This window comes from Rosa chinensis, chromosome 6, assembly GCF_002994745.2.
Source record: "Rosa chinensis cultivar Old Blush chromosome 6, RchiOBHm-V2, whole genome shotgun sequence".
In the NCBI taxonomy this organism is placed as follows: Eukaryota; Viridiplantae; Streptophyta; class Magnoliopsida; order Rosales; family Rosaceae; genus Rosa; species Rosa chinensis.
In genome coordinates, this window is record NC_037093.1 from 63,380,303 (window position 1) to 63,393,961 (window position 13,659).

Here is a 13,659-nt window from a genome sequence, read left to right on the forward strand (position 1 = left end):
TAACCAATTTGCTACTTTAGGAATTCAAAATTAATCAATTTGCTTTCCTAAAGTTTCAAAATTGATCATTTGTTACCCCAAATATTCAAAAGTAATCAATGTTTGAACAGATGAATAGACGAAAAGGTAGTAAATTAGTTAATTTTGAAAATATAAAGTAGCAAATTTGCAAAAATAGTACTTATGAGTGACTCATGAAAACATGTAATAGCAAATTGGCCGAAAAAAAATTTGGAGTAACAAATTGACACTATAGTAAAAGCCTATGATAAATTGGTTCCTAAGAAAATTAATTAGACCATTTAAAAAAAAAAAAAAAGGCTTTGATTAATATAGGCCAAACATGATAACAGAAGCAGCTGAAAAGTGAGGACTAGGCTTTCAAACTGAACCCAAATCCATTCGCAGCTTCTTTGCTCTGCTTCCTTGAAATTTAGCGTGACCAAAAATCCAGATGCAGATAGAGCCATGACCGAGACTGAACAGAAGAGCAACATCAACATGGAGTCCACAACGACGCCGGAAGCTAGCGTTAGCTTGGAAGGATACAAGGAAAGCAACATAAAGAAAGCAAGGTTACAGTCGACGCTGGCCGCCCTCTTGGACGATCCCATCCTTTCCGACGTCCCCCAAAAACCGACCTTATCTGATGTCGACACTCTCCTCAGCCTCGAATTCGGCAGCGCCATGCGCATCAGTGTCGTCAAGCTTGACGCCACCTCTTTCGGTAACGCTCAAACTCTCTCAGACAATTTATCGAACACCTTGTCTGCTATATTTGAATATGTGAAAAAACTAGACCGTTCGGTCTTTGAATTTGATGTTTGTGAAGATGTAGCGCTCATGAACTCTGCTACGGTCAAGGATCTCAAGCTTGCGATAAAAAAGAAAGTCAACGAAATGGAGCAGTCCAAGATGGGTCACCGCCACATTTCATGGTGTGTTTGCCTGTGTTTCTTTCCGCGAAGTTGTGTTGTATTGGTGAAATTTGATGATGGGTGTATTGTCGATTTTGATGTGCAGGAAGCATGTGTGGGGGAATTTTTGCCTGTCATACCACAATGAGAAGTTGCTGGATGACAATGCCGCAGTTGAGGAGTACGGCATTCGCAACAATTCTCAGGTATCCTCCTTCTCTGCACACCTTTGTCATTTTCATTTTGTTCATGCACTTATGTAGGGACCTAACTGAAACAAGCTCTAGGAAGCTACTCTCTAGTCTCGGCTGTCGGGTATTAGCCTGTTAGGAAGTTACTAGCATACTATAGTTATGTTGAAAGATTTTATATACATGAGCAGGTGCATTTTGTTCCTTGTGTGGCGTCCAAGGGTTCTCGGAGGCATTCAAAGAGGAGGAGACATCGCTTCTTTCATGGTCTTAGCAAGCGAATGTGATGTTGAGGTTATTGCATCTCTATTTGCTGTGCTTATTATCCTTATGGATCTTTTTAATCTTGGAATGTAATCTCAGTAGGCCATTGCTGCTATTATAACAAATCTTGTGAGCTATATCAATGGTAATCCTTCCATTGCCTACGTCCTCAATGCAATTCCTATGAATATCCTGCAAATCGTTGCAGTCCCTATTCCTCCCCTCACATGACCTGCATTTTTCTGTTGCATTGTAGATACTAAATATATAATAAATTAACTCAACGCAATTTGCAATAAAATGAAGAATTTATCGCCTTTTCCTAGTGAGCTCCTTCAGATTAGTAAATTAGAAACCAGAAAGGAGTTGCATAGAATTCCCTTACGACAACTTGTGCCTAAATTAAACTAGATCCTACATTTTGCTATACATAGAATCCAATGATCACAAGCTCTTCTCTCTTGAGTTGAATTCCTCTATTGGCTCTCTTTTTTAGCTTTACTAATCAACTCTGTGTCTCTGTTAACTTCCGTGGTCTGCCTGAGCTTCTTCTTTTCCTTGTACTCTTCAAGTTCTCTCTTGTATCTCTCCTTGTCTTTCACCCCAATATTCTGGTAAACCTATGGAAAGAAATGACAAGAAAAGTGTGACTAATCTTCCAAGAAAAAGATATTAAAGGTTGTAAGAAATTGTGAACAAAACTTAATAGTTTCATTCTCCCTTGTGGCATTTTAATATAGTAGTCACCATATTTTCAAAACAAAAAAAATATATAGTAATTACCATCCTGTCTTCTGCGGTGAGATTGCTCCAAGACTCCCCTATCATCTTTGTAAACTCTCTTTCTCTGTTTGGGTAGAGGGACTTGAACTTGCAATGCTTCTCAGCAAAGAAGAAATTATAGCCGCTCCGATTAGGTTTCGGATGATTGGGGTCTTCCCTTCTTCTACTCCTCCTTTTCAAGCCAGAACGACGACATGATCTTTTGGTGTCCGGTACTCTGAAATTGATTGGTTCAGGGCTTGCATCAGACAGAACTGGCTCCTCAGGATGGTATAGTACTCCATTGAGAACCTCCGAACCCAACCTCACAGTTACCAAATAGCCACAATCAAACTTCCCAGTAATTGTTCCTGTTCCTGAGAAAACATGACCTTGTAACTGAAAACATTCCAGAGCTACAGCCAGTTATAGATTATGCATGTGGAAGTGGAAGGTGGTCCATTTAGGTTGAAGGTTTTTGGGCAATCCCAATGGACATATTGAAATCATGGTATTGGCCCCATATGTGCTATTGCTATATGATACAGACCCATTAATGCATCTATGAGAGTTACAAAATAGAAACATAGTATATGGTCTACCTAGCAGCCACATATTTGTAACATGGGATAGGAGTGGGGTCAAACTGAGCTATTCCATATGACATATTGGTTTTCCTTTAACCAGCAAAGTCCAAGGCATAGAAATTTCGGAGTGCTATAAAATTCTCACAAATACAAATGAAGATTGCAAATTTAGTTATTTTCTAAATCTAAATAATCAGCATAGCATAGCATCCAAAAATAACTTATCACATATGAAATTTTGAGGCATAGAAACCGCATCAAACATTTGTGGTGGGCAGTTCAGCCATTGGAACTAGTCACCACCTTATCCAGTGGATTTTTTTTTTATATTAGGGTAAAAACACTGCAGAGATTGTTAAGAAAAATGAACCTACCTTCAGAACCCGGAACCGGACAATCTCTGATGGGTTTGGCCGGTTTCGGCATTTTGGAGGAATATTCCACCAGACCCAGTTCAGGTTTGTCTGAGTAGTTCCGATTACTAATGGAAAAGGCAACTGGAGCCGGCGCTAGGAGGGTAACGAAAAACCAGTTTAGAATTAAAAAGAAATATATATACAAAAATTAAAATAAAAACTGTAGAACGAGGATTCAAAGAAGAGCCGTTTTAGTAAGACGGTCAAAATAAACTGTCACTGTAAACAAAATAAAAATACTGGGTTCAAGAAATAGGAGGTTGATAATGTAATACCTGAAGGGGAACATATAGGACCCTGCTTCTTAAAGCAGTGAACTTGTTCATAACTGAAGAGAAGACTTCTGTAGTGCTTCCTCAACACAAAAGAAGCACTTGTTGTTGTTGGGGAGAACATGAAAATATTACCCACTTCCCTCCATTTCTTCTCTTCAACAACCTAAAGAGATAGTTTTTCCAAATACACCGTTTAATAACATAATCAGCAAATAAATCTACCTATAATTCAAGAATGATAAAATGAAGACCAAACCTTCTCATATCCACCCCTCCTTGTTACCTCCACGTACAACAAGTGCAAATCTAGCTCCTTTCCTCCAATCACAGGAATCCTTTTTCACCCAAAAAGAAAACATAGACTTAGAGGAAACAAAACGAAGAAACACCATGAAACTACATTTGTATGAACAACTGTTTCGGAATAAGAAGGCTTACATAAACCTGGTATTCATCATAAAGTGGAAGCGTCTGAGAGTGTCCCAGAAAACAACAGAATCCTTAACAATTTCATCATGAGACGAAAGCGGTGCAGGATAATAATGCACACCCTGCAACCCCCTCGAGCTCTCACCTTTCGCCACCGGCGACATCTCCCCGGCGACGACTCCTTCACAGCCTCGCCGGAAAAATCCAAGCACAGAAGAAGTATAGTTTCGATTATGAGTAATTGAGACAGCTAAGAGCAAGCAGCCTAACAATAACAATAATGATGACAGTAAAGAAACAAGTAGATGATGATTTCCAAGATAAGCTTGAAATTAAGCAACAGTAAATAGGCCCAGAAATAGAGAAGAGTAACGCTGGACGCGTGGGACGTAACGGTTGCTCAATATTGGATTCTTCTGTGAATTGAAAACCCACTGGCGAAGCCAATACGTAATGATGCTTAGTGTTTCGCTCTAGTATTTATTTTTCGTACAGACTTTACTTACTTAACAATACAATACATTCATAATAATTACAACTCTTGCTTCTATTGGCTCTCTCTCTCTCTCTCTCTCTCTCTCTTTGAGTGGTTCGAAGTCTGACATTGTTTTGCACTGTGATGTATAATCTCTCTGGGTTCTCTCTCTAGTCATATGTCTTGCGAGGGTTGACATGCACTTTTTGGGGTCTTATTTCGGCTTCGGGTTCTGATTTGATTTCTGAAACAAAATCTTGACGTACATCTGCGACGAGATTTCTGATGGGACGATCGTTCTGCTGAGTTATAAGGTGCACTCTAGTGCACCGTGTGTATTCATGAACCCAATAGGGGCCGTCTATTGTATAGACCATGGGTTGACTTGGTTTTAACGGGTCCCCCACAATTATCCATCGAAAATTGACTTCACCAAGCGTGTGGTTCGAGTTTAAGATGCTAACAGAGAAAGTTGTGCGATGTGAATGTAATTATATAGTGTCTGTGTTAGTCAGAAAATGTGCTTTTGTTTTCTCCATTAGTCCATTTAGTGTTTAGATCGATAATATGGTCTATTTTGGCTACTCCATATGCATTAACTTTAATTGTGTATTTTAATTTACCAAAAGAAAAAAAGTCTATCTCTTGTTTATTTATCACAATCTGCATTTTATGTATAACAAATAATGTCCATCCAGATGAAGTTAATTGAGCAAGTGTAAAAAATATTCATCTACTATGTAACAGTCTAAGAAATTTATGTTCAATCACTCTTGAATTTAAATCCAATGTTATAATGTATTAATTTCAAGTTTAAGTTGTCCTACTATAAAATAGAGAGTACATAAGCATAATTTTCTTACTCAGTACTGTTTAACTTGTAGGAAGGGGAAAAAAAAAAACAAATGTTACAAGGTTGTTGAGTACTTGAGTTGAGTATGTGGACTCTGCTGGACCCAGCCCAAATTGTTTCTCATAAACTCATTATAAAAAGGTCAATACTCAAAAGGACTTTTTTGTTTTTTATCACCAAATATATCTAAAACGCAAGAAACTAACCAATCTAGCAAAGTGGGCATTTGGTCTAGTGGTATGATTCTCGCTTTGGGTGCGAGAGGTCCCGAGTTCGATTCTCGGAATGCCCCTTTTTAATTAATAAATTTACAAAAACTTACTTTTTGAATGCAAACTTAGTTTTGAATTATACATTACTAGTACGCTGATACAGGAATTAATACTTATTAATACTAAAATATTAAAACTTCTTTCTTTTTGAAAGCAAACTTACAAAAACATTCCTTTTGAATTACGCATTAAATGGTAAGCTGATACAGGAATTAATATTTAATAATATATCAAAACTTTATTTATTTCTTAATAAATTCATACCTTTCTACATTAATAAAATCTAGGTGGTTCCAATGTTATTAATTTAAATATTTTGGTAATTATTCAAATAAGTTGCCAAAAAATATTTGAAAACCTCAAAAAGTTCACGCTATCAATATAAGTCCATTCATTATTTTTTTTATTCCAGGTTTTTTTTCTCTTATTTTATTTTTGTCTTATTTCAAAAATAACATTATAAAAGGGAATGGCAACTCATGTAAAATAAGTATATTCGCTACCAATCTAAGGATAATGATATTCATACTAAAACTCTCAGTAGTGGAGTGGTATAACTCACCATTTCAACTTGTATTCCAGGGAAATTGATTGTAGGGAGGGTTAGTATACTGTAAAAAAAGATGGAAAGTAATATGCATGTATAACTTTGGCGATGGCCAATATGACCTATGCTCTGTCTAGAATGACTAACATGTATCATCATTGTGAACAAAAATAGTAATAATAATAAATCTACAAGTTTCTTTTTATGTTATGTGAATAATTTTTTTGTTATTGTTGTTGGAGGTGAGCTACTTGATAAATTGAGTGATTTAATTGTAGCTTGAATTCTATTTGTTTGCTTTGGACGTGACATTTCATTATTACCGTAATCGCGTGCTTAGATGAGTGGAGTACTAGTTGAATTTTTCTATAAAAAGACATGGAGATGTTCTTATTTGAAAGTTTATTAATTTTTTAATTTTTTTATCCAATAAATTTGTTTCTTTGTGAGTTCAACATATGTTCAGTGATATTTATTAAAATAAAATTCCAACTATTTATTAAAATAAAATTCCAACTTACAAAACAAAAATAACTAAGAATGCCCACTTTACTGTCCAAAATGTCCCACGCGACCTATAAGAGCTGCTTCTGCTATTGCAATAATTAAGAATGCCCACTTTTACCGAAAAATACATTACATATGTATTTACCAAAAAAAAAACATATATGTGAGCCAGTGAAAGTGACATGTCAACTTCACAGTTCATAATGTCCATTTGACAGAGAACTATACCAACACTTCATTAAAACACAGTTGCTAACTCCACAACGACTCCCTTTTGAGCATTTAATATGGTTGTTTTTTGCAAATTATATATAAACACAGTTCTAGGCTTTGTACATCAAGAATTATAATAGCCCGCCTGCCGTTGAATTGTTTGAGCTAATTTGTTAGCTGATCAACTTCAACAATTCAATAAAACAACTTCATAATATATAATTTATTTTGTTGATGAACTTAAACACATTATTTATGCGTTAGCTAACCACCATTCAGTAACTTCGTTTTGGTGTACATCAGGAATTATGGCCTTGGCTGTCGTCGGATTGCTTAAGTTAATTTTTTAGCTCAAGATATCGCTAAAAAAATTGTAACAAATGATAGCCACTTAATTTATATATTAAAAACAATGACTAGAAACGTTTGATAAGTCTCAAAATCCATGACAAAAAAAAGGTTTGTCTTATCTGTTTGCTCTTCTTCTTAGATAAGGCCACACCAAATCCACCCATTAAAAATTTTGTATAACATCTTTAGAGATCACATAATTAGTGGAAAAAATCACAATGATTTAAATTTCAATTAAGACGAAGATCGAGACGTTGCTAATGAAATACCAAAAATACAATATCTCCACCATATAAAACCAAATTCGGAGGCAGACAAGAGCTTTGCAGCCTTTGCTACTTTGCTTCAGTCTCTCTGATCCAATAGGTAGATACTTAAGAATATGCCTCCCACCTCCTCATGATTACCAGGCATCCGTCACGCTCTTTAAGGCCCGGGCCCAATAATCCTATCCAAAGGTGCCCTTACATAAACACACCCTAATTTGCACCCCGACTACTCCGAAAGATTCTTGTTTTTCTTATGAAAATGAAATACGTTCTCTCGAAAGCAACATGGCCTCACTGACCACGCTCCCCTCGCTTTTAGATTTTCGTCACGCTTTTCAGATTTCAGAACTCAAAACCGCTATAAGGCTCTGCCCTTAGTTCTCTCGAAAAGAAGAGCCAGAAGAAATGGACTTTCCCTCTGCAGCACTCTCTCTATCAGATCAACAGCAAATGAAGGTGATAGAGAAACTAGAAGTTTTCAAGATCCAGGGCCGAGACAAGCTTGGCCGAAAGGTTCTTCGCATCGTCGGAAAGTCTCTTCCAGGTAACTGATCAATTACCGATTTGTTGGTTACTCTGTCTTCGTTTCTATAAATATTGATAATTGAGTTATAGTTATCTCCATGATCAGCTCGTAGTGCAAGCAAAGAGGCTCTGAATGAGTACTTGAAGGAGAAAATCTTACCAAAATTAGAGGAAAAGCCGTTTTCAATCGTCTACGTGCACACTGATGTTAATCGCAGCGAAAACTTCCCCGGAATTTCTACCCTCCGATCTATCTACGAGGCTATTCCGGTGAACGTGAAGGATAATCTCGAAGCTGTCTACTTTGTCCACCCGGGCTTGCAGGCCAGATTCTTCCTCGCCACCTTTGGCCGTCTCCTCTTCACCGGAGGGTAAGTAAGAGAGTTTTTTTTTTTTTTTTGGTTAATGCTTGTTTGGCATTTTAATACTGACTACGTAACTGACACATCGTAATTAGTAACGCACGGTAATTAAGGGTTGGTTTGCGGCACACAGGTTGTACAGGAAGGTGAACTATGTGACGAGGCTGGAGTTTCTGTGGGATCACGTGAGGCGGAATGAAATGGAGATACCAGAGTTTGTGTACGATCACGATGAGGAGCTGGAGTACCGTCCGATGATGGACTATGGGATAGAGAGTGACCATCCTAGAGTGTATGGTGCACCACCTGCTACGGACTCTTCCGTATCCATCTACTCCATGCGCTGTATCGGATAGTTTACCAGAACCAAGGTCACTGAGTGGTTTTGGACTTTTGGTTATGCTTATGGTTGCACCTAGCTTGGAGGATAGAGTAGCTTGTTGTTTTAGGACCATATATTGTACAAAGACGGCTTGCTTGTTGGTTAGCTAATAACTAGTTTGAAAAAATGGCAAGGATTCAAACAAATTTCAATGCAAAACGGCAAACAGAAAACGTACACAAATGAATTCCATTCATCGAATTTATGGAATATTAACAAGAAAAATACTCGCTGCAATAATGCTTTGTCGGAAGGGCTGAATAAAGATTGAAAACAGCATAATTTCAGAACCACTAGGTGTTCCAATAAAGAAAATATAGATAGACCTTGTGGGTGCACATCAGCTCACCCACAGATTCAGAGCCGCAGAAACCACATAAAGCTGCATCAATATATTCCTATTGATTTTCTCGTGGCAGGTAACAACATGGAAGAAAAAAGTAGTCAGGACTCAGGACTACAGGAATGCTTTTACCAACATTCCAATTAAAAATTTTGAAACTGTATACTGGAAAAGGAAAAACTAGATGAAGCAGAAACTCAGACCCAAGAAACATAGTAATCTCACGATGCCCCTTTAAGGTATTAGAACTATCTAAACAGAAACAGAAATGCAAAGTGCAAACTCAGCTCGATGTTTACCAATCGGCTCCTGTTAATTGATGAACTTGAACAGTTAACCTATTCCAACTATTCTAATAAAATTTAAAGACAAATCATGCATGCTATTCATCCCATCCGATAAAAACTCAGAATTCAGAAACTAACTGAATTGAATTGCTCCAGTTTGACCTGAGATCTATATCTTCCTGCACTAAATAAAGAGAACTTGGACACCTAATGTTTTTATAAGCGTCGAAACTGTTGACTGATTATCAATGGGATAGGACTAAACTCTTATCAGGTAAGAGTAGCATGATCAAGAACCTTGTTCAAACAAACCTCAATGAGGATGTGGCATCATACTACGAGAATTCTTTTACCAACATGAGCTTGTATAGAACACGATGCAAATTAAGTTCAAGAAACTCAAGGAATCAATCTCAAAGTATCTGGTAGCAAGGTTTGTATAGAACAGAACGTACATGATGCAGTCATTACCATACACCACCATATAACGTTTTTATTTGATCTAGTTAAATACAGTTTTATTCTACGTCATAAGACATCCCCAAATACAATGGCTTATTGGAGATTTATTTCATGAAACAGCGTGCATTTACAGATTGTTTATGAGCAAGTACATGAAACAGAGAATATACTGCATACAAAATATTGCATAACACTACAACCACCAGAAATTATTGAATTCAATTTCAACCAACAATATCATATATCTACACAGCAGCTCCACATATTTTATTATACAGAGGATACAGCATGGACAATTGTGAATTTGTGATTACTTACATTCAAGATCCTGTATTAGCATGGATTGGGGATAACCCAAAGCGGTAGAGAGCCGGGAGGCCAATGTACCTGGTAATTTGAATTCCTTGGATAAGGGGGCAATTCCTGAATCGTTCCATCCCATAATCTGAAAATGCCAGAATCATATCCCCCAACTCCACTTTCATAGTTCAACTCGGAGTAATCATCCGTAAAATAGATACAATTCCCCACACATCCTGGAAAATCAGATGCCGACAATGAAAATGACGAGTTTTCCCCAATAAACAGCATCCTATCACCCAAGTTCTCAACCTTCTCCCACCTCGGCCCCATCCAATTCATCCTAAAAACATCGAATCCTACAGTTCTGTAATTCACATTTGCATCGTCGTTCACAATATCATGATCAACATCCAAATACCTGCTAAGCAACAACAAATCAGCCCCTGAATTCACCAAATACCTCATATCTGCATCATCCAATCTCGGTGTTTGGATGATCCTAACAACAGGGGACGGACCTTTCACATCGCACTCTGCAACAATGCCATGATTATCAACCGCGTAAAACAAGCCATTGAAAGAAATGGCATCCTCCGAATAACATCTTGCTTCATCTATGAAACTCCAATTCTCGTCCCCCTCCCTACAAAACGCCAAGTCACCGGTCTGATTCACAATCGTCAGGGCAATAAAACCGTTTTCTTCCATTGGACTCGAAGACAGCACCAGCTTCTTCACAAAGGAATCACGCATTTGGATCAAGCTGCGCGTGTAGAGCTCGCCGGACAGGGACCGGAGCACATATTCCCGCCCAATTTGGGAGTAATCGAATCTAACAACATTAGGGAAGGTGGACAGCGGAGGGAGGGGGCGCTTGCCACGTGTGAGGGGGTTTACAAGGAGGACGGAGGGGGTTTCGTCGAGGATCACAAGCCAGCCGTGGGAGGAGCCGCAGCGGCGCTTGCGGTGAGAAGCTTCTGGAAGGTGGAGGAAGTGGACTCTGCTGTTGGAGAGGTTGTAAAAGGCGCGGTGTGATTGGTTGGGTTGGGATTGGGGGAGCATAAGCCATGGGAGCTGAGGAGGTAGGTGGTTTGGAGTTTTGGGAACAGAGGCTTGCCAGCTGTGACAGACGACTCGGAATCGGAGATAGTCTGCGTAGATTTTGAGCTTTTTGGAGATTGATTCTACCAGTTCCGGTGGGAGCTGGGTCCAATCAGCGGCCATTTTCGCTGGTAGACCTCCCCAACCTCAGGAATATAATGGAGGTTGGATTTTCTGCTTTAAACAACTAAATCGGTTAATTCAACGCCCAATAAAGTTGATTTCAAGAGTAAGCTGAAAGTTGATGACTTTGACTACGGAGCTGAAATTGGGCTTTATATTTTGGGCTCTCAGACAATTGTTTACAGGCCCCATCAGCTCTACTGGTTCAAGGAGTTGCAAATAATTTTAAGCAATAAGCTTTGAAATTCTTGTGTGGTACATAAAAGATTTTAGGGGAAGAATTACAATGCAGCTCCACAAAAACCACTAAATTGTGAAGGAAAATGGAATACATTTTTTCCTACAAGAGGTGAAAGGTTGGGTATGCTAATAGTCAGTTCACTCAGTTGTAAATACTGAAGAAAGGTAAAAGCGTACATGGAAGAAATCTGATCGTCTCCGAAAGAAGTTACTGGGCGACATTGGAGATATCAACCTTGCTGGTGTCTCCATTGTTGTCAGCACTGGCGATATACGCAGTCTTTCCATTGCTGGTATCCCCATTGTTGTCAGCACTGGAGATATCGGCGGTCTTTTCAATGCTGGTGTCTCCGTTGTTGTCAGCACTGAAGATATCAGCAGTCTTTCCGTTGCTGGTGTCTCCGTTGTTGTCAGCACTGGAGATATTGGCAGTCTTTCCGTTGCTGGTGTCTCCGTTGTTGTCAGCACTGGCGATATATGCAGTCTTTCCATTGCTGGTATCCCCATTGTTGTCAGCACTGGAGATATCAGCAGTCCTTTCGATGCTGGTGTCTCCATTGTTGTCAGCACCTAAATCCGGATAATTGCGGCGGTTAAGAGAGTGCAACCAGAGACCCACAACACCTTCTTTATGCTCAGTGGCTCCAATATGAGTGTAAATATGCTTCATTTTGAAAGCTTCTGCCTCTGCTTCATAGTCTTTCATCGACACTTCTTCATGAGTGTCTCCCCATTTCTGGTTATATGATGAGAAGAAGCACTCATCCAAGTACAAACCAACCTCAGGAGCCGTAGGCACATTGACGTTAACATCCCTACAATTCACATAAATTTCAGTTAGAACTTGCATACTATCTCAAACAAAAGTATAAGAGTAATAGCAAATATGGAAGTACTTACTTTTGCAAAGCTCTTTCTAACAATGACTCAGGAGCACAGTTCCTCATGATTGCCACTGCCAGCCCAATTAACTTTCTAATCTGATGAAGCATGAAGCTCTGCCCCACGACCTCACACTTCACAAATTCAATACCCTCAACTGTTACCGTGGTATTTGCAGTGAACGAAATAATGTATCTCGTTGCAGCAGGGTCTTCAGCCTTAGTTCTAGTGGTGAAGTTATGGAAGTTGTGAGTACCCTGGTAACAACTCAAGATTCTATTAAACCTTTCCTTCTCCTTCTCACCATAACAAAACCCACTTCCCTTCACAGCCTTCTTGTCTTCTCCATTGACCTCAGAGTTCATATCCGCATTGGCAACCACCTCAACTTCAGAAACCCCAATATCATTGGCAATGTCGTTTTTCATATGAGAATCATCATTTGTGCTAATTCCTCCATTTACCGATTCCGAATTCGAACTATCACCTCTCAATTCATAAGTGCGCTTACCCATCAATCCACCGACTTTCCGCCCCCTATCGGAGCACTCCAAGCACTTCACAAACTCCTCATCAGACCCCAAACTCGCCTTAACACTCTCTCTATCCCTATGGGCACTAGGATCAAGAGCAAACACAGGTATAAGATAAACGTACCTCCTCCGATCACAGAACTTCTTCGCATTAAACGACGCCGTCACGCGCTTGTACCCGAATATCCGAATTTGAGGGGAGAGGTTCGAATTGAGGCGGTCCACGAACCCCGGCGGGTCGACATAGACCCGGCCCGATACGACCTGGCCCACGGCGCTGACGCCCTTGTCGGTACGGGCCGAGCGGGCCCAGTCATAACGCTTAGGGTTGTTGCGGTCCTGCTCGGGAACCGCGCCGGAGAGGTAGAGGGCTTCTTCGAGGTCGCCTTCGATGGTTTTGGCGCCGGGGTTCTTTTGCATTCCTTGGTATCCGACGCCGCAGTAGGCGAAGAAGATTGCGACCTTGCGGCGTTTGATGCGTTGCTTTTGGGTGGCGGCGGCTTCTTCGTCGTCGGTGGTGGTGGTGGACATTTTGAGCTTCTTGGGTTCTGGTTGTTGCGGCGGCGAAGGTGGTGGTGATCTTGTGGCTTTTGTGTTGTCTGGGTTTTCCATTTTCAGTGATCGGGGGGGTTTTGGATGTTGGTGAAGTACTTCATTATAACTGTTTCTCAGGCTGAATGGCCATTTCGGATTGGCGGTTCGCTTTGTACCCTGATAAAACCCTAGAGCGATTTTCAGTGTTAATTGAAAATTTGGAAAGCGTTATTAAATTTTTAGAGGCGCTTAAA

At 39.6% G+C, this 13,659-nt stretch overlaps 5 protein-coding genes and 1 non-coding gene across 8 annotated transcripts; 3 read left to right on the forward strand and 3 right to left on the reverse strand.

Annotated features, from left to right (window-relative positions):
• Positions 1 to 337: 337 nt before the first annotated feature.
• Positions 338 to 1,559, forward strand: LOC112169494 (U11/U12 small nuclear ribonucleoprotein 25 kDa protein). Its single transcript, XM_024306531.2, has 4 exons — positions 338 to 727; positions 833 to 938; positions 1,024 to 1,123; positions 1,300 to 1,559. Exons 1-4 carry the CDS (start codon positions 469 to 471, stop codon positions 1,393 to 1,395), a joined length of 561 nt encoding a protein of 186 aa, XP_024162299.1. The 5' UTR covers positions 338 to 468; the 3' UTR covers positions 1,396 to 1,559.
• A 79-nt stretch (positions 1,560 to 1,638) lies between these two features.
• On the reverse strand, positions 1,639 to 4,866 carry LOC112169492 (high mobility group B protein 9). 3 transcript variants are annotated; one of them, XM_024306527.2, is made up of 7 exons: positions 4,236 to 4,866; positions 3,851 to 4,106; positions 3,669 to 3,747; positions 3,413 to 3,575; positions 3,096 to 3,230; positions 2,156 to 2,511; positions 1,639 to 1,992 (listed from the first exon to the last, which is right to left on the reverse strand). In XM_024306527.2, the coding sequence occupies exons 2-7, from the start codon at positions 4,003 to 4,005 to the stop codon at positions 1,849 to 1,851; spliced, it is 1,032 nt and encodes a 343-aa protein (XP_024162295.1). In that variant the 5' UTR covers positions 4,006 to 4,106; positions 4,236 to 4,866; the 3' UTR covers positions 1,639 to 1,848. The 3 variants fall into 3 exon arrangements, with proteins under 3 accessions (XP_024162295.1, XP_024162297.1, XP_024162296.1); XM_024306529.2 differs by having other exon boundaries at positions 3,096 to 3,218; positions 3,851 to 4,866; XM_024306528.2 differs by having other exon boundaries at positions 2,156 to 2,505; positions 3,851 to 4,866.
• Positions 4,867 to 5,389: 523 nt separating this feature from the next.
• Positions 5,390 to 5,461, forward strand: TRNAP-UGG. Its single transcript has one exon. It is a non-coding gene; the product is annotated as a tRNA-Pro (tRNA).
• A 2,093-nt stretch (positions 5,462 to 7,554) lies between these two features.
• Positions 7,555 to 8,780, forward strand: LOC112169427 (ganglioside-induced differentiation-associated protein 2). The gene is made up of 3 exons (XM_024306453.2): positions 7,555 to 7,872; positions 7,960 to 8,224; positions 8,349 to 8,780. The coding sequence occupies exons 1-3, from the start codon at positions 7,734 to 7,736 to the stop codon at positions 8,569 to 8,571; spliced, it is 627 nt and encodes a 208-aa protein (XP_024162221.1). The 5' UTR covers positions 7,555 to 7,733; the 3' UTR covers positions 8,572 to 8,780.
• A 1,058-nt stretch (positions 8,781 to 9,838) lies between these two features.
• On the reverse strand, positions 9,839 to 11,387 carry LOC112169425 (F-box protein SKIP23). The gene has a single exon (XM_024306452.2). It carries the CDS (start codon positions 11,214 to 11,216, stop codon positions 10,023 to 10,025), a length of 1,194 nt encoding a protein of 397 aa, XP_024162220.1. The 5' UTR covers positions 11,217 to 11,387; the 3' UTR covers positions 9,839 to 10,022.
• Positions 11,388 to 11,436: 49 nt separating this feature from the next.
• Positions 11,437 to 13,635, reverse strand: LOC112169424 (tRNA pseudouridine synthase A). Its single transcript, XM_024306451.2, has 2 exons — positions 12,357 to 13,635; positions 11,437 to 12,271 (listed from the first exon to the last, which is right to left on the reverse strand). Exons 1-2 carry the CDS (start codon positions 13,481 to 13,483, stop codon positions 11,665 to 11,667), a joined length of 1,734 nt encoding a protein of 577 aa, XP_024162219.1. The 5' UTR covers positions 13,484 to 13,635; the 3' UTR covers positions 11,437 to 11,664.
• Positions 13,636 to 13,659: the final 24 nt, after the last annotated feature.